This window comes from Brassica oleracea, chromosome C7, assembly GCF_000695525.1.
Source record: "Brassica oleracea var. oleracea cultivar TO1000 chromosome C7, BOL, whole genome shotgun sequence".
NCBI classification, from domain to species: Eukaryota; Viridiplantae; Streptophyta; class Magnoliopsida; order Brassicales; family Brassicaceae; genus Brassica; species Brassica oleracea.
In genome coordinates, this window is record NC_027754.1 from 35,304,932 (window position 1) to 35,327,141 (window position 22,210).

At 36.7% G+C, this 22,210-nt stretch overlaps 5 protein-coding genes and 1 pseudogene across 8 annotated transcripts; 3 read left to right on the top strand and 3 right to left on the bottom strand.

The window, feature by feature from the left end:
* Positions 1-1,888: 1,888 nt before the first annotated feature.
* LOC106304237 (MATE efflux family protein 5-like) lies at positions 1,889-3,708 on the top strand. The gene is made up of 2 exons (XM_013740645.1): positions 1,889-1,986; positions 2,096-3,708. Exons 1-2 carry the CDS (start codon positions 1,921-1,923, stop codon positions 3,533-3,535), a joined length of 1,506 nt encoding a protein of 501 aa, XP_013596099.1. The 5' UTR covers positions 1,889-1,920; the 3' UTR covers positions 3,536-3,708.
* A 1,486-nt stretch (positions 3,709-5,194) lies between these two features.
* Positions 5,195-6,425, top strand: LOC106303166 (annotated as a pseudogene).
* Positions 6,426-6,709: 284 nt separating this feature from the next.
* On the bottom strand, positions 6,710-7,871 carry LOC106305132 (agamous-like MADS-box protein AGL97). Its single transcript, XM_013741501.1, has one exon. The coding sequence runs from the start codon at positions 7,660-7,662 to the stop codon at positions 6,805-6,807; it is 858 nt and encodes a 285-aa protein (XP_013596955.1). The 5' UTR covers positions 7,663-7,871; the 3' UTR covers positions 6,710-6,804.
* A 623-nt stretch (positions 7,872-8,494) lies between these two features.
* On the bottom strand, positions 8,495-10,635 carry LOC106304153. 3 transcript variants are annotated; one of them, XM_013740550.1, is made up of 2 exons: positions 9,937-10,633; positions 8,495-8,739 (listed from the first exon to the last, which is right to left on the bottom strand). In XM_013740550.1, exon 1 carries the CDS (start codon positions 10,559-10,561, stop codon positions 9,938-9,940), a length of 624 nt encoding a protein of 207 aa, XP_013596004.1. In that variant the 5' UTR covers positions 10,562-10,633; the 3' UTR covers positions 8,495-8,739; position 9,937. The 3 variants fall into 3 exon arrangements, with proteins under 3 accessions (XP_013596004.1, XP_013596005.1, XP_013596006.1); XM_013740551.1 differs by lacking the exon at positions 8,495-8,739 and having other exon boundaries at positions 9,081-10,411; positions 10,472-10,635; XM_013740552.1 differs by lacking the exon at positions 8,495-8,739 and having other exon boundaries at positions 9,081-10,361; positions 10,472-10,558.
* Positions 10,636-11,485: 850 nt separating this feature from the next.
* Positions 11,486-15,929, bottom strand: LOC106304017 (sucrose synthase 2). 2 transcript variants are annotated; one of them, XM_013740393.1, is made up of 14 exons: positions 15,521-15,929; positions 15,170-15,302; positions 14,934-15,085; positions 14,664-14,856; positions 14,458-14,576; positions 14,165-14,381; positions 13,832-13,927; positions 13,566-13,739; positions 13,205-13,488; positions 12,897-13,121; positions 12,306-12,627; positions 11,989-12,233; positions 11,754-11,892; positions 11,486-11,680 (listed from the first exon to the last, which is right to left on the bottom strand). In XM_013740393.1, the coding sequence occupies exons 1-14, from the start codon at positions 15,697-15,699 to the stop codon at positions 11,645-11,647; spliced, it is 2,514 nt and encodes an 837-aa protein (XP_013595847.1). In that variant the 5' UTR covers positions 15,700-15,929; the 3' UTR covers positions 11,486-11,644. The 2 variants fall into 2 exon arrangements, with proteins under 2 accessions (XP_013595847.1, XP_013595846.1); XM_013740392.1 differs by lacking the exon at positions 11,486-11,680 and having other exon boundaries at positions 11,689-11,892.
* Positions 15,930-18,447: 2,518 nt separating this feature from the next.
* Positions 18,448-20,794, top strand: LOC106305196 (exopolygalacturonase-like). Its single transcript, XM_013741567.1, has 5 exons — positions 18,448-18,870; positions 18,988-19,302; positions 19,383-19,672; positions 19,780-20,008; positions 20,480-20,794. The coding sequence occupies exons 1-5, from the start codon at positions 18,673-18,675 to the stop codon at positions 20,720-20,722; spliced, it is 1,275 nt and encodes a 424-aa protein (XP_013597021.1). The 5' UTR covers positions 18,448-18,672; the 3' UTR covers positions 20,723-20,794.
* The last annotated feature ends 1,416 nt before the right edge of the window (positions 20,795-22,210 follow it).

Consider the following 22,210-nt stretch of genomic DNA (forward strand, 5'->3'; position numbering starts at 1 on the left):
CATTTCTAGCCTGATGGACCAATCATATCACTTTCTACGAATATCTTTAGTTTGACTCCATAAATATATTTATCAACATTATTTTAGAAAAAAAAGGAAATCAAAGGAAGTTTTATGCATAATCTTTTTGAGCATAAAGATTAACTTTTAGGTCAATCTTAACTTCTTATAGTGATTATTTTGTAAAAATGCAGACACGGTTAACAAAATCTGATGATGATAGTTTACTTTCGCCTGTAAGATTTTAAACCAAAGAAAAGTTTACGTTATTTGGCACCTCATTTTATTGAATACTGCATAATAGTTGTTGCTACAGCTTCTGAAGATTAGTATAGGCCTCAATATGAATTTTGGTTATAATAAAACTCCACTCCTTAGCAACAATTTATTTTAAAATTTTATAAAGAGATAATCATATAATGGAACTTTGTACTAAAAGTTGATCAGCGCATGTTGTGAAGAAATTTGATTTGAGTTTTTCTTCTTTATTGGTTTTTTTTTTCTGAACAAGTTCTTCATTGTTTTTCTGTTGTATTAAATTGCCACATACCTATACTTTCGTTTGTTTATGTGACGCTTTATGTACGAAAAAATCTGATTCAGATTTCGTACTTTTGTGGTCAAGAAAATCTCTAATTTCATCACAAACTAGATCTCGATCCGCATCACAAACTAGATCTCGATCCGCACAACCGTGCGGGTTTTATTTTATATACTAAATCATTTTGGTTTATAAAACAAAATTTATCAATTAATTAATATAGTTTAGTATTATATATTATCTAACTCTATTATACCTGTATTTATGTGATTTGTGATATTATTATTATAAAAAAATTCAAATTTTGTATTATTGTAACAAATTTTGTTTTGAAAACATAATTATGTAACCGTACTATTTTACATTTTTTTTTTATTTCTAAATTTGAAATATATATAAAACTTAAATCAAATTGGACCTACTGTTAAAAACTAAATCAAATTGGTAATAGATACAAAAATTTGGGATACCGTTAAAAACATCAAATTTTTAACACTATAATATATTGTGCCTGTAAAATATTACGGTGCAATTAGTTAGTCCGTAATTCAGATTTGGTGTATATAATTTGTTTTATAAACGCAGTATACATATGGTGATTAATTAAACCCATTTTGTATAGTGTTCGTCGTTAGTCTAAGGGGTTAGTCGAAATTTGATTTATATTGCATGTTCAGAATAATAACAATAGGATAATGTATTGGTCCACGCACTAGTTTGATAATGGTTTACATCCTGGCTATCTATCAATTGATTTTACATTTAATAAGGATTAAAAATTGGTCATGTTTACCATTCCGGTTTTGTAGGAGTTATGGTTATATTAGTTGTGATATATTATCAAACCATGTTATTAGTAATAAATGAATGATAACTGATTTCTAATGAAGGACTATTTTAAAAAAAAATCACATATGAATCAAGGTTGTGACTTCTGTTTTAATATATAAGATATAGGACTGAGAGTCATCTTTACTAACTAAAAGATATGGATTGTTTCTAATTAATTTCGTCTGCATGTTTCCCCTCTAAGAAAAGAATAACAAAATAATGATATTTTTTTTGAAATCCCCACCATGCGAAACTAGGAACCATGCACCTAAGAGCATGATTAACCCGGGGTTTTTACCGGAAGTTAAAAAATTGTTTCTTAACTTTTAACTAAAAAAACTAAGAACCGATTCTTAAATAAGGATTTTAAGAACCGGTTCTTAACTTTTTTAGTTAAAAGTTAAGAAACAGTTTCTTAACTTCCACTAAAAACTTCACTCTAAGAATCCCGGGTTAATCATGGTCTAAACACACAAAAAATCTCTATAAAAGGGCATCTTCTCTTCATATTTTAAAATCTCTCATCTCAATCAAAACAAACTCTAACAATGGTGGCAGAAGAAGACTCAAGTCTCACAAATCTCCAACACAATTATAGCCCGACAATGCCAGAGGTATCTTATTATATCTAAAATATCTATTCTCAGTACAGCCTCCATCAACGTTTTAAATATATCCACTTATATAATTTAATTGTATTATTCCAATTTATATTTTAAAAAGGTGGTGGAGGAGATGAAGAAAATTTGGGACATAAGTTTCCCGGTGGCCGCCATGAGCCTATTAAACTACCTAAAGAACATGACCTCCGTCGCGTGTATGGGCCGACTAGGTAGCCTCGAGCTGGCCGGAGGAGCCTTAGCCGTCGGATTCACAAACATAACCGGGTACTCCGTTCTCTCCGGTTTAGCCACCGGTATGGAACCACTTTGTGGCCAAGCCCTAGGCTCTAAAAACCCTTCACTCGCTTCCTTGACCCTCAAGCGAACCATCTTTCTCCTCCTCTTAGCTTCGCTTCCCATCTCTCTCCTCTGGCTGAGCCTCCAACCTCTAATGCTAATCCTCCGCCAACAAGAAGACATCACGCGTGTCGCATCTCTCTATTGCTCCTTCTCTTTGCCAGATCTCCTAGCTAATAGCTTCCTTCATCCTTTACGTATTTACTTGCGTTGTAAAGGCACCACGTGGCCTTTGATGTGGTGCACGTTAGCCTCTGTCCTTCTTCATTTCCCCATTACTGCTTTCTTCACGTTTTACATCTCTCTCGGCGTCACTGGAGTCGCGGTCTCATCTTTTCTCACCAACTTCATCTCCTTGTTGCTTCTTCTTTGCTACATCTACTTGGAAGAACATAAAAGCGACAAAACCAGTTCCTCACTTTGTCTTAAAATGCCGTTGCTACTGTCTAGTTCGAGAGACTCTTGCAATGATGAAGTGTGGTCAATACTGATCAAGTTCGCGGTCCCAAGCTGTATAGCGGTTTGTTTGGAGTGGTGGTGGTACGAGTTCATGACGGTCCTCGCCGGCTATCTCCCGGAGCCAAGGGTGGCGCTAGCGGCGGCCGCCATCGTGATCCAGACGACGTCATTGATGTATACAATCCCCACGGCGCTCTCCGCCGCGGTTTCGACGAGGGTGAGCAACGAGTTGGGAGCAGGACGGCCGGAGAAGGCGAGGACGGCGGCGGCAGTAGCTGTCGTAGCCGCCGTAGCCGTATCTGTTTTCGGGCTTGTGGGGACCACCGTCGGGAGAAAGGCTTGGGGGAGAGTTTTCACGGCGGATGGAGTTGTCTTGGAGCTGACCGCGGCGGTTCTTCCAGTGATCGGAGCTTGTGAGCTTGCCAACTGTCCTCAAACTACAAGCTGCGGGATCCTACGTGGCAGTGCGAGGCCACGTGTAGGGGCGAAGATTAATTTCTACGCCTTTTACGTAGTTGGAGCACCAGTGGCTGTTATTTTAGCGTTTGTGTGGGGCTTAAACTTCATGGGCCTATGCTATGGCCTACTCGGGGCGCAGATCGTTTGTGCAATCTCTATTTTGACCGTCGTCTATAAGACAGATTGGAACAAAGAGTCCTTAAAGGCTCATGACTTGGTAGGCAAAAACGTCATTTTACCTGATATTGATCAAATTATTGTCCAATGTGAAGAAGGCATACACTAACAGAGTGTTCAGTTTGTTGTTCATACCATCTCTATTTCTGTTTCATTGATTTCTTTCTGTTTCTAAAATTTTCCATATATTAAAAACACATACATGTTACACATATATAAACACTGCTTCTTGTAACAGTTCAATGAATAGTAAAAGCGGCCAAAATTTTATTCTTGACACTCGTTCATTGCTATTTACTTGACTTGTCTCAATTTAATTGATCCCACATAATCATTCTAGATACATTTATATAAATGTCTTCGTTGGACAAAGAGAGAATGTAAAACTGTATGGCAAGAAAAAAAAATGCTGAAGATATTGCATTATTGAAGCGAGTGGATCATGGATTGCGTGATGACGCTTTCGATGGATTCGATTGGCAATGACCAAGACGTGAGTATATAAGGGGTGCGTGAGTGTATTATAGAGCTACCGAACCACATGGAAAAACAAGAACTAATTGGCCGGAACACATGTGCAAGCATGTGGATGTGTACCCATACCAAAATAGGCATCATATAGTGTCCTTGTGGCTTCTCGCTTCTTTTCTTCACCTTAATTATCTTTCACAACAACTAAAGCTTTTAAGCTCATTCTTTAGACTTATAGAATCTTTAAACTGAAATATAATATTCTCATTTTCATTCATTTTAATTCAAACTAATGTTCTAAAGTTTGGTAGTGGACAGTGCCGGCCTGGACAGAAGCGGAAGAAGCAACCGTTAAATTTTTAAGTTTATTTTCGACTATAATATTAACAGAAAGTTACACTTGGTCCAACGGAAATAGACTAGATTTTGTTAGTTACAGGTCACATGTTCAAATCTCAGCTAAAACATCTTTTTGTTTCTCAGATAATTAATATTAGCGGTCCAAAATTAATTTTGGCTTCCAGCCAAATGTAAGCCCGGGCCGCTACCGGTAGTGGAATAGCCGGAGCGAAATAAACTAGTTAGTACGTACTTCCGAAAAAAAAACATTAATGTCATCACACTCACAATTTTGAGTGACAAAAGTATTCTAAACTTTGAATATTATCACTTAGATATAAATAATTTTAAGTGATCGAATAAGTCACCGAGAAACAATTCATGAATATATAGATTTTTATAGAAAATAATTATCTATAAGTTAAGATTAGAGAAGATTAATTGACGAGGATGCAATAATCGTATGTTAATCTATCAGTGATCTATGTGGGTGTAGGGAGGGGATAAAGAGTGAGAGACACATCATGTGTTTGTTTTCTTTGTTGTTAACAAAATTACTTGAAGACACTTTTGGCTTCCAAGTGCGCACTCGCAAAGCCTTCATGTTTATGGACGCGAATGTGCACTGCATGTCGTTTTGATTAAAAAGCGCTAGAAATTGAAAAAAAAACGGTTTCCGAAACCGGGAAACAACAAAAAATCCTCTACGACCCGGTGTAATAATTATATCGAACGGTTGATATTGCATCCTGACACGTGTTCTTATTTCGATCCACCGATCATCTCTGGGGTTTGACTCGATCTTGGTGCCGATGTTGGCACTTGGAAGATTTCTTTTACTCCCATCATGGTTGGTGTGCTCAACATTTTCATAGGTGATGAAAGCTTCAAAGTCCTGAATTCGTGGCGCAAACTCCTTGAAGTCATCCCAGGTTAGGTTTCTTGAACGTCACGCAAACTCCTCTGTTTTCATGGTTTAGTTGTTCAGTATCATTCAAAATGAATTTCTCATTTATGAAGGGTTAATGTATCCATCTGTCTGTGTTGTTTCATGGATGGGTCTTAACAAGGTGTTTGAAGCTGTGATGTATCCATCGTGGTTCTTCCCATGGATGCATTTGGAACCATTGTTAATACACCACACATCAGATGGATTGAATCTGGTTATATCTCCATTGAGTTTGTTCTTGTAAAAAAAAATTCTTACTTCTTGTGGAGAAGGAAAGCCAAACACTCAATGGTGTTCCCCTACCTTCTGCTAAACGTGTTGGTTCTTGAGGCAGGGCCTTTAGATGTTTCCAATTGCATGAGATATGGAAGTCACATGGCAGCTATTTTCCAAAATGGAGATCCTGCTGCACCAGAGAGACCGATCTGGAAACCTTGTCTCTGGATTTTATGACTTTGATGCTGATGTGGTGGGGAAAGAGACCGGTTTGTCCATACCGGTAGCAAATTTCCAGTTTAAGTACATAGAGCCAGTGATACAGTTCATGTTTTTTTTTAAATGGAGCATAATAAGAGCATCTATGGTATGCCATATGAGTATTCAGTGTATATAAGTGAGTGTTTCCGTGGCATGATGCTACTTTTTTGCTTTTTTGGTGAGTGTTCTATGCAACATTCCTCTTTTTTATTTTTCTTGACAGGTTATTGTGATGGATCAAGAAGTAATGGTTCAGGGATCAATGCTTATACTACTAGAGAGTCTATTGGGTTCTCTATTTACTTGAAAGATGCTTATGTTATCCCTCATTAGTCCAAGTGAATAGACTTCAGGTTCGAATCATATAAGATGCTGATGATTCCTCATATATCTTTCCAACCATACAGCCGAGAGAGACCCATAGTGGCACAATTTTTTTTTTAATTCAAATTCGTTAATGTCTTCACTTGTTTGTGGCTTATATTGTTGTGTGACCTAATTCAATGCAAAAGTGCCAGAGGAAATCAAGAATGATATTGTGGTCTTGCTCATGGACGGCTTCAACAATCCTGTGTGTTTGCAGCCATCCCGGTTAAAGCTGGAGATCAACTCAGCTAACACATCAAGTTTCACCACATGGAACTTTGTCGATAACAATGATGGGGGACATATACAGGTAGCTATCTTGCCATGGACGTTGGCACTTACCGAATGTGTGTATCCTTTGACAGTAAACATATTCAACCTTGCCCCTTTGATGTAAATGTGTATTGCAGTAAGTCCATTACTTCTTTTCTTCCACCATTATCTTTAGCTTCTGATTCTCCCATAACTTAGGTGAGTGCTTTCAAGAGCCTATTATAATGCAAAGATGAGTCAATCTCTTTGTACTCACTTGATAAGGACTACTTTACCATTAATCAAAGGAAAGCTGAACCGGTTTGAGTCCCATACTATGAAAATTGGTTTGAGGTCCAACTAGACCCATCGTTACATATAAGATAAGACATCTCTAGTAATAATTAATCAAACTAAGTCCTACTCATAATGATCGCGTGTTATACATAAATAAGAAATGCTATTAACTTTAAACTGTAGCAATGGTTTGCTCTGAAACACCAAAGCTTTGTATGTCTTCAGAGTTAGAGATCGCGAGCAGCTTCGAAGTTGATCAAAAGGCTCCCCGCAGTCTCATGAAGCTCCCGAGTACTATCCAAAACACCATAATCGAATGCTGAGCTTTCATAAGTCGTCTCCAAATCTAGCAGTCCATCAATATCCATGAGATGATCCATCGCTTGATCAGACCTATCCAAACTTACACTTGAACCGTTTATGTTGCTGTTGTTCTCTTCAGCACAAAAACTATCACAAATAGCCAGGATCTGATCTTGCTCTTCAGTGACCTTGTCAAAACCAACAGCTAAATCATCATCAAGGATGCAACAAACTGCTTGGAGATCTAGGGTTTTATCCGGTTCTTGAGTTTCCTTGTGTAAAACGACATCGGTCTTCGTCACCTCGTTGTTCTTTAGGTCTTCCTCTCTTTGTTTATAATTACTGACTAAGTCTCCAGAACGTAGTTTACTCAACATCCTCTCCATGGAGTTAATCGCATCCATCAACTCTTGACGATTCTTGGACTTGGAAAGACTCTCCTTCTCCCACCACAACTCCAGCCCTAGTTCCTTGCGAGCCAAGCATACACCAATATCCTCCTCCATCGGCTCTTCTCGAACAGGAGGAAGACGCCGTCCCGTGAGATAAGCTTTCACGACGGCATCCACGGAAGAGTGACCGAAGGAGAAGAAAGAGACGTTGGACTGCGAAGAAGGAGGAGTCGCCAAGATGGCTACCTGTGCGCCGGAGAGAAGGCATAGCTGCGAGGCTTTGCTGTAAAGTCCGGAACAACGTTTGGAGAAAGTAGTCGCGCGATACTCTCTCTTCGGGATCTTTTCCATCTTATCGATCTTTCTCTTAGTGCCTCCTCTTTTCACCATTCTTGTTTTCTTTCACATACGGTGAGAGAGCGAGCAAGTAATATATATATAGGAGATGCTTTTTCCTTTTTGGGAGTAGTTTGTTTTGCGTGTGATTATGGAGTAGTGCTTTACCAAAAAAGGAAATACTTGAAACCCAATCTTGACGTTGTAACCCTAATCAAACCGGTCTCGGTTTAACTTGACCAAAATATATAATTAGAACACGACTTGGGTTTTCCGAGTTATTCAACATTATGAAGCCGAATCACTTGCTCACCCACAGTGTTAACCAAACAAATTGAATTTCAGGTTCTTCGGTTTACATTATTACTACTAAATAAATTAAACCGAAACTTAATTGGCGCCAAAACTCCGGTGGATAAATTGATAGGAGTTGAATCCCAAATAATCTCACACCTAGACAAATGACTTTTTTTCTTCTCAATATGAATATTCAACAAAAAATTAGCACTTTCCATGATAAATGAAATGAAGCTACCATGTTATTAGCATCAAAAAAAAAAAAAAGAATAAATATTTACCAGATGTTATTAGCTTGTTTCCTATCAAATGAATTTCGATTCAAAATTGGATGCACACTGAATAAAAGTTCTGCAAAGTATCTCCTTCAGAATTTCGGATCATGCTCGTTGTTGGATTCGAATCACTTTTAATCGGATCCGGTTATTCCGGTATATAAGGTTACTCATAAAAAGAACTAGTAGAGTTTCGGTTCAGTTTTAGACTCGATTCCAAGTTGGTTCTGTTCCAAATGCTTCACCGGATTGTTTATTTTAAATTTAACAATCCAGACTATTGATAAATGCAGTAGACAACTACAAACGATGAGTACAAATCTAACAGCATCATATTAAATATCAAACTATAAATTACAACGTTCTTTTTAGCTGCCCCCACGGCCAAGGCACACACATCCTTTATGTAATGGACTTATCAATCCATAAGGGCCAGATGGACCCCCCCAAATTTTTTTTTTATTTTACCTTTTTCTTATAAATTAAAGAACCCACACATCACACCCAAATATGTAACTTAAAATTTTATTTCATTTTCGTCCATTCCGATAATAATTAAACTTGATAGTAACCCGCGCTTTGCACGGGATAAGATATCTATACTAATATTGGAATTATATATTATGATTATGTATAACATAAGGTATACTTTAAGCGATAGTTAAATAGAACTAAATATATGATTGTTATCAGGGGCGAATCGAGAGACTTTTTATAATAGATTCACTAATATTAAAATTTAATATATGGTGTTTGCAAGTTTGAGAAGAAGCTTTAGAAAATATTTTTTTTATATTTCGCCTATCATGTTGTAGTAATTATGGACTTAGGGGTTTAACACATAAAATCGAAAAAGGTGGATCAATAACATATTATAAGCAAAACAGTAACTGTGTGAAATAAAAAAGTATAGCTCTTTTAAATTCAGAAAACATAGTTGCGTAATAAAAGAAATTGAAGTTTATTTGACCCTCTAAATTGTAAAGGTTGTTCCAGATGCGACCATCACGTGAGACTTGCTGGTGGTTCGTTCCTGGAAGTTTCTTCTCATCTTCAAGGTCGTCTAATGCAGAGTTCTCATGGCGGCGAAGGTGGTGACACTCACATGCTTATATTGCTTGCTTGAGAAGACTAATACTCTAAGCCGAAACGATTTACAGTGATTCAGTCTCCTTAAAACAGAGATCACCTCATCGAGCAGTAACAAAACCGAGTACAACACATTTATCTAGAAATAGATTTCCAACGTCCTCTTTCAGCAATAAGAGGCGGTTCTCAAGAATGTGAGTACTCTGCTAAATGCATGAAAGCAGATATGGAGAAAAGGGTTCTTTCATTAACACTTGGCATCGTACTAAAATTTCATCGCTTTGTCGTCTCTACAGATTTGTCGACTTAATGACGATAGATCAGATGGCTAATCGTTTTTAACAGAAACGTATAGAGGAATAAGAAATCTTTATTGATGCTATGATTATATTGAGTGGATTGATAAATCAACTAATCTAACTTGAAGCTGAAGGTTTATCACGTAAAAGTGTTTGTCGAGGAAAATATAGATGATATGAAGTTTTTTTAAAGGAATGTTAGTGTGAACGCATTAAATTCACAGTTTTGTTGAGAGGCGTTCTCTGCGTGACACATAAGCGTTTTACTAATCAAAAGCTTCTCGTGAAGCCACGTCACCACGTCACATTTCTTGCCAATAAATTTTTAAGGTAAGTTTTAAAAATGCTTCTCTTTTAATATATAGGGGATCACGTGACCAAGTAAAGAGGACCCGACCTAGAAGAAGATGCGTTGCTCCTGTGTTGCCGCTCCATGTTAAGCTCCCGTAGACTCATATACGGAACAGCAGCTGGCGTCGACGTCAGCGAAGAAGGTCTTATCGTTCGGTACGGTGTGCTCGAACCGCTCCAGCTCTCCGTCACGTAAACCGGACCAGATATCGAACCGGGTCCGACTGATGAGGCGCGAAAGTTCCTAGCCCTCGCCATGTGAACGTCGAGTTCCATCTCCACGTCTCCTTCCCCTGCGTAATGACTGTCTCGCCTTCGCCATTTCCGCCAGCTGAAGAAGAGCAAAGCGTTTTTCAAGAACCAACGCTTCTTCTTCTTGTGGAGAGCGGTTCGGATCAGGTCGTCTTTGGATATAGGCTTCTGGAGCTTGAATTGATGCATACTGTCAATGGAGGAAGTTTCTTTCTTGTGCTTTCTTGCTTCTTCCAAAACCTTATAACAAAGAAAACTTGAAACTAGAGAAACATGGAGGAGGAAGAAGAGAAGAAGAACCTGAAAGTAGTCGATTTGGGGATCGAAGCCATAGTCGCTGAAGTGTTGAGAGAGGGGCATGGGAGAAACAGGGGAAGTGTTGTTTGACATCTGTTCTTACTTACCACTACTACTTGGAGAGGAGCGTGAGTGGGTTTTAATGGGTTTACTTTAAAGAGGTTTGAGAGACAAAAGGTGGAGACAGAGCTGTTTGCTTTGATTCAATGCTCTTGCAACTATCTTGTCCCTTTCCACCTTCTTTTTCGGTTACTACATCCCACAAATACTTTCCAACTATATGTTTTTAGAAAGGGACCTTCTTACATAAACTAAACTAGTAACTTGTAGTCTCTACCACCAGATGATGTAGCTAGTAGACTAGTAGTTAAAGACATCATTGGTAAGTCTCTCACCAAAATCTATCACTAATTATATTTAATATTTAACTAAAAATTCTTAAAAAAATTGGAAATTTTACATGAGTTTCTAATTTTTTTTTTTTTAAACTCATCAACTATATATTAATTAGTGAGAAACTATGGCGAAAGATTCACTAATGCGGATGGGCTAAGTGGAGTGGAATGTTTAGTTTTGTTGTGCTACTAGTTCTGAGTTTTGGTACAAAAATGCTTTTATATGCCATGTTTGTATTATTTATCAAAGGTCAGTTTAAGGCCTAGATAGAGACAAGGAAGATTAAAACTCTTATTGTTTTTTGTTGTAATAAAAAGGTTGAATTCTGTAGTGATCACGCTGTTAATGATTTCTAATAATAGGGTCATGATCATCTGAATCTTTCTAAAGTTACACAAATGATTTCTTGTTATTATACAATATACAACAGTACATTTTTGTTGTTGTTGGTTTTGACTTTTGAGTATCTCAAGATGCATTGAACATTTATTAGTAGCAAGGAAATCTCATGGGCCCTTCCTAACACTCATTGTTCTCCTTCATTTACTGGTCACAAACAGCACGTGATCTTTTTCTATCAAACTTTTACTACACGACAAGTTATTTAATGCCGAGCTTAGAACTCAACGATACTTGTTATTCATATCAAGAAAACAACAGGAAAAGTCTGAAAACCAAACTAGTCATGGAAACAAAAGCCGACAATAGCTTATTTATTCAAAGATAACAGAAACACACAACAGGGAGTGCAGCAAGTATTAGAATCCAACCATAGCTTGCTCAATGCTCATCAGTTGCCAGTGGGATTGAATTGGCCTGCAAAACCAGAAAAAAATGATCATGTGAACTAGGCGAAGAAATTTAAAGAAGAAGAGTGAATTACACTGACCAGATCACGATACTTGAGAGAGTAAAACATCTCTAGGTAACGTCGTGTTTCTCTCCTTTCAAGCTTAGACACATGTTTCCAGAATGAATAGACACCAGCCAGCGTAAGCAGCCTCTCTGAGTACTTCTTCCATGTGTACCTATACATGCACAAACCCCTTAATGAAGCAGTCATATTGGTGAAGCCATTATAGGGTTCTTTTGTTGAGCCTGTCAAGAAAAAAAAAGAGGTCAACCTTTCATAGATTCGCTTAAGCCCTCCATCAGAGATTTTCTCCCAGTGACTTGGATCAGCGTTGCAGGTCTCAAAGAAGCTGACCAAAGTAGTTGCAAGCTGTTCTGGATGATAAGGGTCGATGTGGAAGCCAGAAACTCCATTCTCGATGATCTCCGCAGGTCCACCATGACATGTAGCAAACGTTGGGAGCCCACAAGTCATTGATTCCACAACTGTGAGCCCAAACGCTTCATAGAAAGCAGGCTGTGGTGCGAAAAGAGAGAAAGATGAGTCTCTAAACCTTTCAAAGATTCTAAATGTTGATTTATTTGTTACCTGAACAAAAACACCTTTAGTGTCTGCGATATAACGGTAAAGCTCACCGTTCCGAGCACGGTTCATTTGAGCAGCTATCCACCTGAACTCACCGTGTAAACCATACTGCTCGATTAGGCTGTGCATCTTTTGTATCTCAGCCATTTCCTCTCTGTCCCTGGACTGATTCACGTCCACGTAGCCACCAACTACAACGAGGTTCGCAACCTCTCTCAGCTTGCTGTTCTTGGCATAGCACTCAACTAGCCCAGTCAAGTTTTTCACTCTATCAAGTCTGGCCATGGAGAAAATGATTGGCTTCAACTGGTCGCTAAGAAAACCACTGTATTAAGACATGGAAGTAGATCAAGTTATTATGTGGTTGTCTTAGTCAGAGCCGGTACTAAGCAAAGCTAAGTAAAACATTGGCCTATAGCTCCCGAATTTTTTTGAAGAAAATTCATAGGCATAGACTACCAAATTTGTAATAATTATTTTTATTATAATCTTCACTAAATTGTCTACAGCTCTCAAAATTTCAGAATCGGCCATGGTATTAGTTTCTATGTTTGTTATATATTGGTAAATCAAAATCGTTGTAAAAGGACTTACACATGCTCAACATTCTGTTCGCTGCTAAACAGGAGTTCTTCAATTGACTCATGAAGGGCAGTGAGTCTTCTTTCCTTGTCAGAATATGGGAAGTAAATGGTCATATCAGCTCCTGGAGAGACTATATTAAACTTGGGATCAAAGACATTGATTCCATGAACAACTCTGTAAAGACCAGGAAGGGTGAAAGCTGTGTGGCTCTCGTATTGCCCAACTTTGTTTTTGCTGCACAAAAAAAGGCAAAACAGACATCAAACAACAACTCCGGGAGACAATGCATGCATTTGAATTATTGGATGACATATTACCTTCCAGCGATCTCTTGGTATGTGCTGGTGATGATGAAATCAGCATTATTCATGGCAATTAGGTCCGCAGTGAACTGACTTGCAAAATGATACTTATCTTCATGGTTTCTCCAGTAAATGTCAGACTCTGGATACTTGGTTTTCTCCAAAGCATGAGCAATATTGCACTGTATCACGCCTAGCTTACAAGCTAACAATGAAGCCACGAGATTCCCATCACTGTAGTTTCCAATGATGAGATTTGGCACACTTTGCAACTCCGCAGCAATTTCATTTGATGCATCCTAATCACACAGAAGTAAAGTGTAAAGCCCATAACGTAAAAGAAAAGGTGCATGCATAGACATCTACAAGTGCTAACCTCTGCGAAAGTCTCCAGGTATGGCCAGACATCAAACCTCGAGATCCACTTGCGAAGAATGCCCTTTTCAGTCCGAAACGGTATTCGTAGAATATGTGCGTGTTCTGTACCGCTTACTTTTTCTAACCTCTGGTTGCATGTTGTTCCTTCTGCTTCTGGTATCAACCTTGTTACCTATATAAGCCAAGCATGGAAACATAAACGTAAACTGAAACTTGAATGCTAATGTGTGTTCAGCTTAGTAGATAGTTAGGAAGCAAATATACAATGAGAATCTTTGGAGTAACATCCAGTCCTTGCTTCTGTATCCTAAGGAGCATCTCGCTTTCCAAAGCACGTACTTGATCAAGAATGTAGACAACCTGTAAATCTCAACAGTAGTATATAAGTTTAACAGGGTCGGGCCTGAAATTTTGGAGGCTGGAGGTAATTTAGTAAATGTTTCGATAAATTTTTTTTTTACAAATTTTGGAAGCCTATATCTATGTAATTTTCTTTAAATTTTTTGGAAGCCATAGTTTATAGTCCAATGTTTCATTTGGCTATCCCGAGGACCGGCCCTGAATACCACATATATGGAAGCTTTGGATCAAGTCTACCTGTCCACCAGTATCAGGAAGACCCAAGACATTGGCTTGGCCAAAGTAGCCATGCGGAGACAAAATAACAACATTGAACACCATAGGAATCCTTCCAAGAAACGTCTCCAAGACAGAAGGATCAGGTGCCTGGAGTATGTCCAGAAGTAGATGCACCATTTCTGAAACCTTCTGTGCCGTGTCACCCCATCCCCTCTCAAATCCCATCCCTTGTAGTCTTCACCAAAGTACAACGTCCAAATAAGGAAAATGATTAAAAAAATGGACATGCAGAGAATGGCGAAAGATCATACTCAAATTCGAATTCAGAGTATGGTGTAGCCAAAGGAAGTTTAGAGAGGAACTCCTCTGCCCTCGCCAAAGCTTCCTGAAGTGTGCGGATGTTCTGTATTCGATCATTCAGCATCATGGCCTGCATTATACATAGAGAGTACATAGTCACTGTTCTATACTAACTATAACATAAACTAAGTTAAAAGTGTAGGAAAAAAAAACTAACACGGCCGTCATGTTTGTGAGTGCGGAGAAACTCAAGCAAAGGCTCCAAGCTGTCTTTGTTACGGAACATGATTGACGAGAGGTGACGGTTGAGGAACTGAACCCCATTCCCAATAGATGATGACCGAGTTGGACGAGGAAACGTTGCGTTGAACGGTTCAAAATCAAGCTCGAGAAGATAATTCCCATTGGCACTGATGAAAAAAAAGGGTTTAGACTTTAAGCATCTAAGCATAGAAGAATATACATATACACACAAGATTTCACTTACTGGCCATTAACGAGCTCTTCCTTGAACCGAAGATACTCAGAAACAGTTAAATGGTCTACGCTCAGCTCGTAGACATTCACACGGACATATTCTCTAACACCAGGTCTGGGACGAATCGCCAGCGCAACAAAGGGAGGCAAAACTATGGCTTCCTGAATCCGAAAAATTGTATTAAACGTTTAGATATATAGACACCGAGACATATTACATATAATATAGTTATGCTGTAGTTTCACCTCTGCAGACTGCAGAACTTTCATGAAGGGACGATTCTTAAGATCTTCTGTAGTTCCATCCACTTTCACAGTCTTGAGGAACTCGTCAATCAGCTGGTGGGACTGCAGTATCCCTTTCCCCTGAGCTACGTATCTAAACATAGCAAACCAAAGCATTACTCCTGAGACTAACCACAACACACATGCAAGTAAAACGAACTAACTTTTTTTTTTTTAACATGCTCTACTCTCAACTGTTTTTTTTTTGAACTTAAACTCTACTCTCAACTGTTGACAGTTGACAAAGTGACAATGCATGTACTAAACTTATATATGTAACGCATATTCAGTAAGAGAGAGAGAGAGAGATACCTGGAAAAAAGAGAGAGGAGCTCATTGCGTTGAGCAGAGATGGCGTCGTGGACCCATTCACGCATCGTCTCGAACCTACCGGTCGGCATGATTTTCTCTCGGAGGCAAAAAACACAAACACTTGCAATACAAAAACCAGAAGGAGATGTAACTTGTGGAAGAAACCACCACAGGATCATGTGTGTATTTATACCCGGGGCTGAAGAAATACGCCATTTTTATGGTCCCTGTAACATGATGAGAAGTGGCGAACGAGGAAGACACTTGGCGGGGGGGAGATGAAGAAAACCGTGGGCGAGATTCTTAGAGCGTAACGCCCGCTGAGGTGGTGGGCCTCCGGTACGTGAAAGCCACGCTCCAATCGGAGTTCCATGCTCTGATTCTACGCTAAATTTGTTAAACGACGAGGCAGTGGTTTGTTAAACCAATTTGTTACACATGAAAACCCGCCAAAATTCGACCGTTTTATATAGTGAGAATCCGAAACTTATATATTATTAAAACCGAATTACCATTTGAAAAAAAATCCTTACTACACCTTAGTATTTATCAACTTCTTCCACACAATTAATAAATATTAATTAATTATTTCGTTAGATTCATTTCTATCCGAACTTGGTTAACTAACCAAAAATCATTTATTTTATTAGATTATTATCTAATCAAACTTATCAAAAATTACAGTTATCATCTAACCGGATTATCCTCTAATCAAATTTTACAGTAAACTAAAAAAAAATATTTAAAATGTGAATACAAACTTTAAATGTTATATATCCATGTATATTATAACTTCATTTACCATACAAAATATAAACTATAAATGTTTTTGTCAAAACATATAAATTTATTTTCAAATATATGTTAAATATTTTGATGATTAGTAGAATTCACACATATATATTTGAATTATAATAATACAACAAGATAAATTTCAATTTAATATTTTTTCTCAAAAATAAATATAGAAATACAATTTATTTGACATATAAAAAACTTAGTGACATATCTATCTTATTACATGCATAAATACATTTTACTTTGGAAAGATATATTTACTAATATACATAAATATTGATAATTAGTGTTTTAATTTATAAATAAATACATCAAAGATGGTTACTATAGTTAAAAATATTAATTGAAGAATATGTTATATAACATATCATTTATTTTTGGTCAGCAACAATATAACATATCATTTTAACCTCTGGAATTGAGGGTTGTATATAGAGTTTCCTGTTTATATCATGCAATATGAGCAATCAAAAAATTATAGACATTTAAAAACCGTCTATGTATCATAAAATGTTATATATTATAAATTGAACGAACATCCATATGGACTCATTTTGTACAATCATTACATTAATTTCATATGTTTATTCTATTAAACAAATATCCGTGCAGGTGCACGGAGTTAACTCTAGTTTTATTTTCTTTAAGGCAAGTTTACTCATAAAATTTTATTATTTTCATAAACGCAACTTTTAATGTAAGGTAAACATGAAAGTTCAAATACGTTTGTACGAAGAAGTAAATAAACATAAAATATTGTTATAACGAGGTTGTTTAATGTAGTATACAGTTGTTGAATGTATGGTATAAATATTTATGAAACTAAATTTTTAGTAAGATGAATTAAAGATATTTTATATATTACATAAAACAGGTTTGTAAGTAAGAGTAATAATAATTTATAAATGCATTATTATATACTTTTGGGAACGTCTGTGGCTATACGATATGTTGTTCTTGGTTTCAAATATTTCGTAACAATGATTGAATAGTTCGTTTGTTGAAAAATATATGCAAATATTGAATAAAAAAAAAGCTGTGGAAATAAAAGTGGATGTCCACAGTTTCTACAACCTCTTCCAATCGCCTCGATGCCCCTGCTATGGATCACATTTTGTTATGTAGTTTAAAGGGGTTTATTGTACTTTTAGGATAGGCATGGCATTTTATCCGGAGCCAAAGATCCAAACCGGAACCGATCCGAAAATATAGGTTCGGGCTCGGGTCCATGTTAAAGTACCTATTGAGTCTTTTTTTTGGACCCGCGGGTTTCGGTTCGGATCCGAGTCCTACGCGAGACCCGCTCGGGTACCCGAAGTACCCGCAAATAATTGTATATATTAGGTATATTTGAGTGATCGGGTATATTTTTGGTATTTCAGATTTTTTTTAAAAGTTTTGGGTTCGGGTTTTCGGGTATAATTGTAGGTTTCAGGTAAAATTTTAGATTTTTAGAAAATATAATTCGGGTATTCGGGTATGTTTTGAGTTTTCGGATCTGATTTTGGATAAATTTTTGGGTATTTTTGCGGTTCTTCGGGTGTTTTTAGAATTTCCGGGTCCAATTCGGATATTCGGGTCCTAAATACTCGAACCGACCCGGATTCGAAATATACCCAAAAATTATGGGTATTTTACGGGTATTAAAATTACCCGAACCGATCCTGACCCGACAAGACCCGACCTGAAACCGACCCGAAAAGTTATAGATAACTATATGAGTCTAAATTTCTAGGACTCAAAGGATCTGGACCCGACAAGACCCGATCCGAACCCGAGGACCCGGATGCCCATGCCTAGTTTAGAATATTCCCTTACATTGGTATTAATTGTTGAGATTATTAAGAAGTTTCAAATTAATAGAGCAGATGTATTCAAGTAATTAATTTAATACTTAAATGACAACTTTTTTTTTATAATTAGATAAAAAGTAGAACTCTGAGTTAATAGAGCAGATATGTTCAAGCAATTAATTTATTGGAATTTAGTGGTCATGTGACGTCCAATTTTGCATCCGCCATGTATAGAATTTAAAATTTTAATAGAATAAGTTGTTTTGTCAGTAATTTTCTTTTGTTTTGTTACAAAGTTCCGTTTAAAAATGAAATACCATGTGATGTTTTCTCTGCATTCCAAAATATAATTTTAAAACGTATGAAATCTCTAGTTTTGTAATAAAATCTTTAGTTTGGACGATTGGTCATACATTCCACTTGAAGTTGATAACATGGGTAATTTAGATTTTGTTTCTAATTTTGTTTTCTGATTGAGATTTTGTTTCTAATTTTCTTTCTTTAAAAGAAAGTCATAGCCAAAGACAAAGCACACAAAGCTAAGAAGATTGTATCACAAAGATGACTAACTATAATTTTATCATTGTCGTTAAGTTCTTGGTTACCTTCTTAATCTTTGTGTCTCCAAACAAAATATTAGCTTTTTATGATAGATTCTATGGATATGCTGAAGAACCAATGGGTCCATCATTCCCATATGAAGTTTTTGATGTCTCCAAGTTCGGAGCCAGCCCTAACGCCGACTCAGACAACACTCTTGTCAGTTTATTTACAAATTCACTTCTTTGAATATTTGTAACAGTTTATATTTACTCTTTCTTTACGACACATCATAAATGATTGCCTATAAGGCTTACATAATTTTCATAATTGAAGGCATTTGGGAAGACATGGTGGGCAGCTTGCAACCACCAAGGAAGATCAAAGTTTTACGTCCCGGAAGGTAGATTCTTAGTGGGTGCGATCCAGTTCAAGGGCCCTTGTCGCACTGAATCAACCATGGAAGTTGAGATTACAGGAGATCTAATTGCTCCAACGGGCATTAAGGATTTTCCTTCGAATCAATGGATTGGTTTTAGTCAACTAAACGATATCTTCTTGTACGGAAGTACTAACTTAGATGGTAGAGGCGACGTCGAAGCCTGGAAACAAAAAAGTTGCGAAGATTCCAAATGTGACAAACTCATAACGGTTAGTAAATTTGAATTAATATGATTATATTAAATACTTCATTTATATGAATGTGTGTTAGTTTGATGTCAAACGTACAGTCTCTGAGCTTGGACAACGTGTCAAATTCGATAATCGAAAACATTTCGTTATCAAATGCGAAAGGGTTTCATTTGCGGTTACACTCTGCTAGCAACGTTACGGTCCACAACGTTAGTATCAGCTCCCCATGGGACAGTCCTAACACCGATGGGATCCACGTTCATAGCTCCTCTTTCATCAACATCACCAACTCAACCATTGGAGCCGGAGACGACTGCGTCTCCATCTCAACTGGGAGTCTTGATGTGCTCGTCTCCGGCACACATTGTGGTCCAGGCCATGGATTCAGGTATTTAGTAAAGATGATAATACCCTTCTCTTCTTTTTTCATTTTACAAGGGTGAGCAATCCTGTTCATTGTTTAATTTTGGTTCCATTAATTGGTTTGGTGTGCAGTATTGGGAGCTTGGGGAAGGTTAAGAACGAGGAAGAAGTGAGAAGAATTAAGTTTCAAAACTGCACCGTTAACGGAGCTGATAACGGAGTTAGGATTAAGACATGGCCTACATCACCGCCGAGCCAAGCTAGTGATATAACGTTCGAGGACATTTTAATGATTAATGTCTCTAATCCCATTTTCATTGATCAAGAGTATTGCCCTTCTAATAGCTGCAACACCACCTCTGTAAGTTACAAAATATTATTTCCTTAGAGCAGCCGCATTAATGAACCCCCGGTTGGGGTTCATCATGTGAATTTTTTATTATTTTTTTTATTATTTTTCGTTTGATTTTTTTTAAAAAAAAAAAAAAAAAAATTGACCAATCGCGAGTCACCACGTGTCGTAGGGCCCGCGTTACAGTGATGAACTTTAAGAGAAAGGGTATCACGCAGGAGAGGCGAGACGAACCGAGTTCATCGCTTTTGCTTTTTTTAATAAAAAAAAAAAATTGACCAATAGCGGGCCCGCTGAACAGTAACAACCCGGGTTCATGCAGAAAGAGCGTTGCGAGACAGAGTCGTGACTGTAGCATATTTTAATAATTTTTTTTTTCGGAAAGCGTGTGAACCCCTCACTTATGAACTCCTAATGCTGGTGTCCTTATAGCTGTATGTTCTCGGTGATAAAAATATGGAGAAATGAAAACGCATGCAGGCATCGATGGTGAAACTGAGCAACATAGAGTTCAAGAACATACGAGGAACGTACAGAAGTGATTTCGGGGTGAATCTGAAGTGCAGCTCTGTCGTGGCCTGTGAGAACATAATGCTTATCGACGTCAATCTCAATGGTACTAACTCAACTTATAAGACGCCGAAGGAGAAGTGGGAGCAAGAGAAATTTAGTACGAAGGGTAGCCTTAATGGCTTAGCGGTTTTTAACTCGACTTTTAACTAGTTAAATAGGGCATCCACATCGCCTTGAATCTCTTATTTCTTAAGAAATTGATAAAATAGTTAACTAGTTAGACGGGGCATCCACATCGCATTGAATCTGTTCTTTCCTAAGAAATTAATAAAATAGTATTATTATCGTATAACTATTTTTATTTATTTATAGTAAATCAGACTACTACCAGTAGCAGTCAAACATCCGTCAGAAAATACATACCCAAACAATATTAACGTGCCAAAACATTCCTAAACTAAATAAAAATTTGAATTGCATACCTAAACTCATAATAAATAGCTAAAACATACCTCGTAACTGACACGTGTCTGTCTATTTTAAAATATATTGATTTATTTTTTAAATTATTATCTTTTAGCTTTTGTCATTTTATTTGTTTGTAAAGTGCCACAAATAATTAAAATCATCAAATTGGCCTTATTTATAATTTCAAAATTGGAAATAAATTTTAATATATGGTGATATATAAAATAGAAATATTTTTTATCAAATAAAATATATTTAATAATATAAATATATTATTTTTATTATTATTTCATATTGAAATATTTGATACAAAAAATTTAAATAAAGAGAAAACAACATAAAAACAATATCATAATTTAAAGTCTGATTTAATCTCACTAGTTCTTAAAGTTTATAAAATATTTTTTATATTTTTTTAGGTTATTTTAGTTGCAAATCTTATTATGTGCTTGCGTGATATATATAATATAAATAAAATTAAAAATTTGTAATTTAAAACCATTTTTGTTTGTAGTTATCAAAACCAATGTTAATTACACTAGGCATAATGTGTGCGCTTGACCCTAACCTAGCGCCGAATCAATTATTTGGTAATTATACGAGAATTAATCGGGAAATAGTTTTGTAAACTTTTTGTTTATTATTAATATTACATACTAGTTTTGTAGCAAAATAAAAATAATGTAATATGGTCTAGTAGTTTTGTGCAAAATTTGTTTTCTTGAGATGCTGCGTTCGAAACTATTTTTGGCACTACAACAAAACATATTTTTTACGAGGGCGGTATTCGTTGTAAATTCGTCGTAATAGGGGCTTTACGACGAATTAACATCGATACGCGTTTCGTTGTTAAACGCTCGTCGTAACGGAGGTTTCGTCGTAAAGTCCTAGTTACGTTTACGAGGAAGTCAATTCCTCGTAAAGCGGAAGGAAACTATTCGTCGTAATGCCCTCGTAAATGACGATGTAAATACCTCGTAATAGTTCGTTGTAAAAGCCACGTAAGGCTTCCACGTAAAGTCGATGTAAACTTTACGAGGACTTTACAACGACTCCATGTAAATTCCTCGTAAACGTTACGAGGACTTAACGTGGAATTTTACAACGAATTTACATCTCCATATTTAAAATATTAATTAATTATAATAATTATATAAATTTTATAAAACAATAATTTTAAAATTTAAAATATTTGAAATAAAATTAAATATGAAACCAAATAATTTTTTT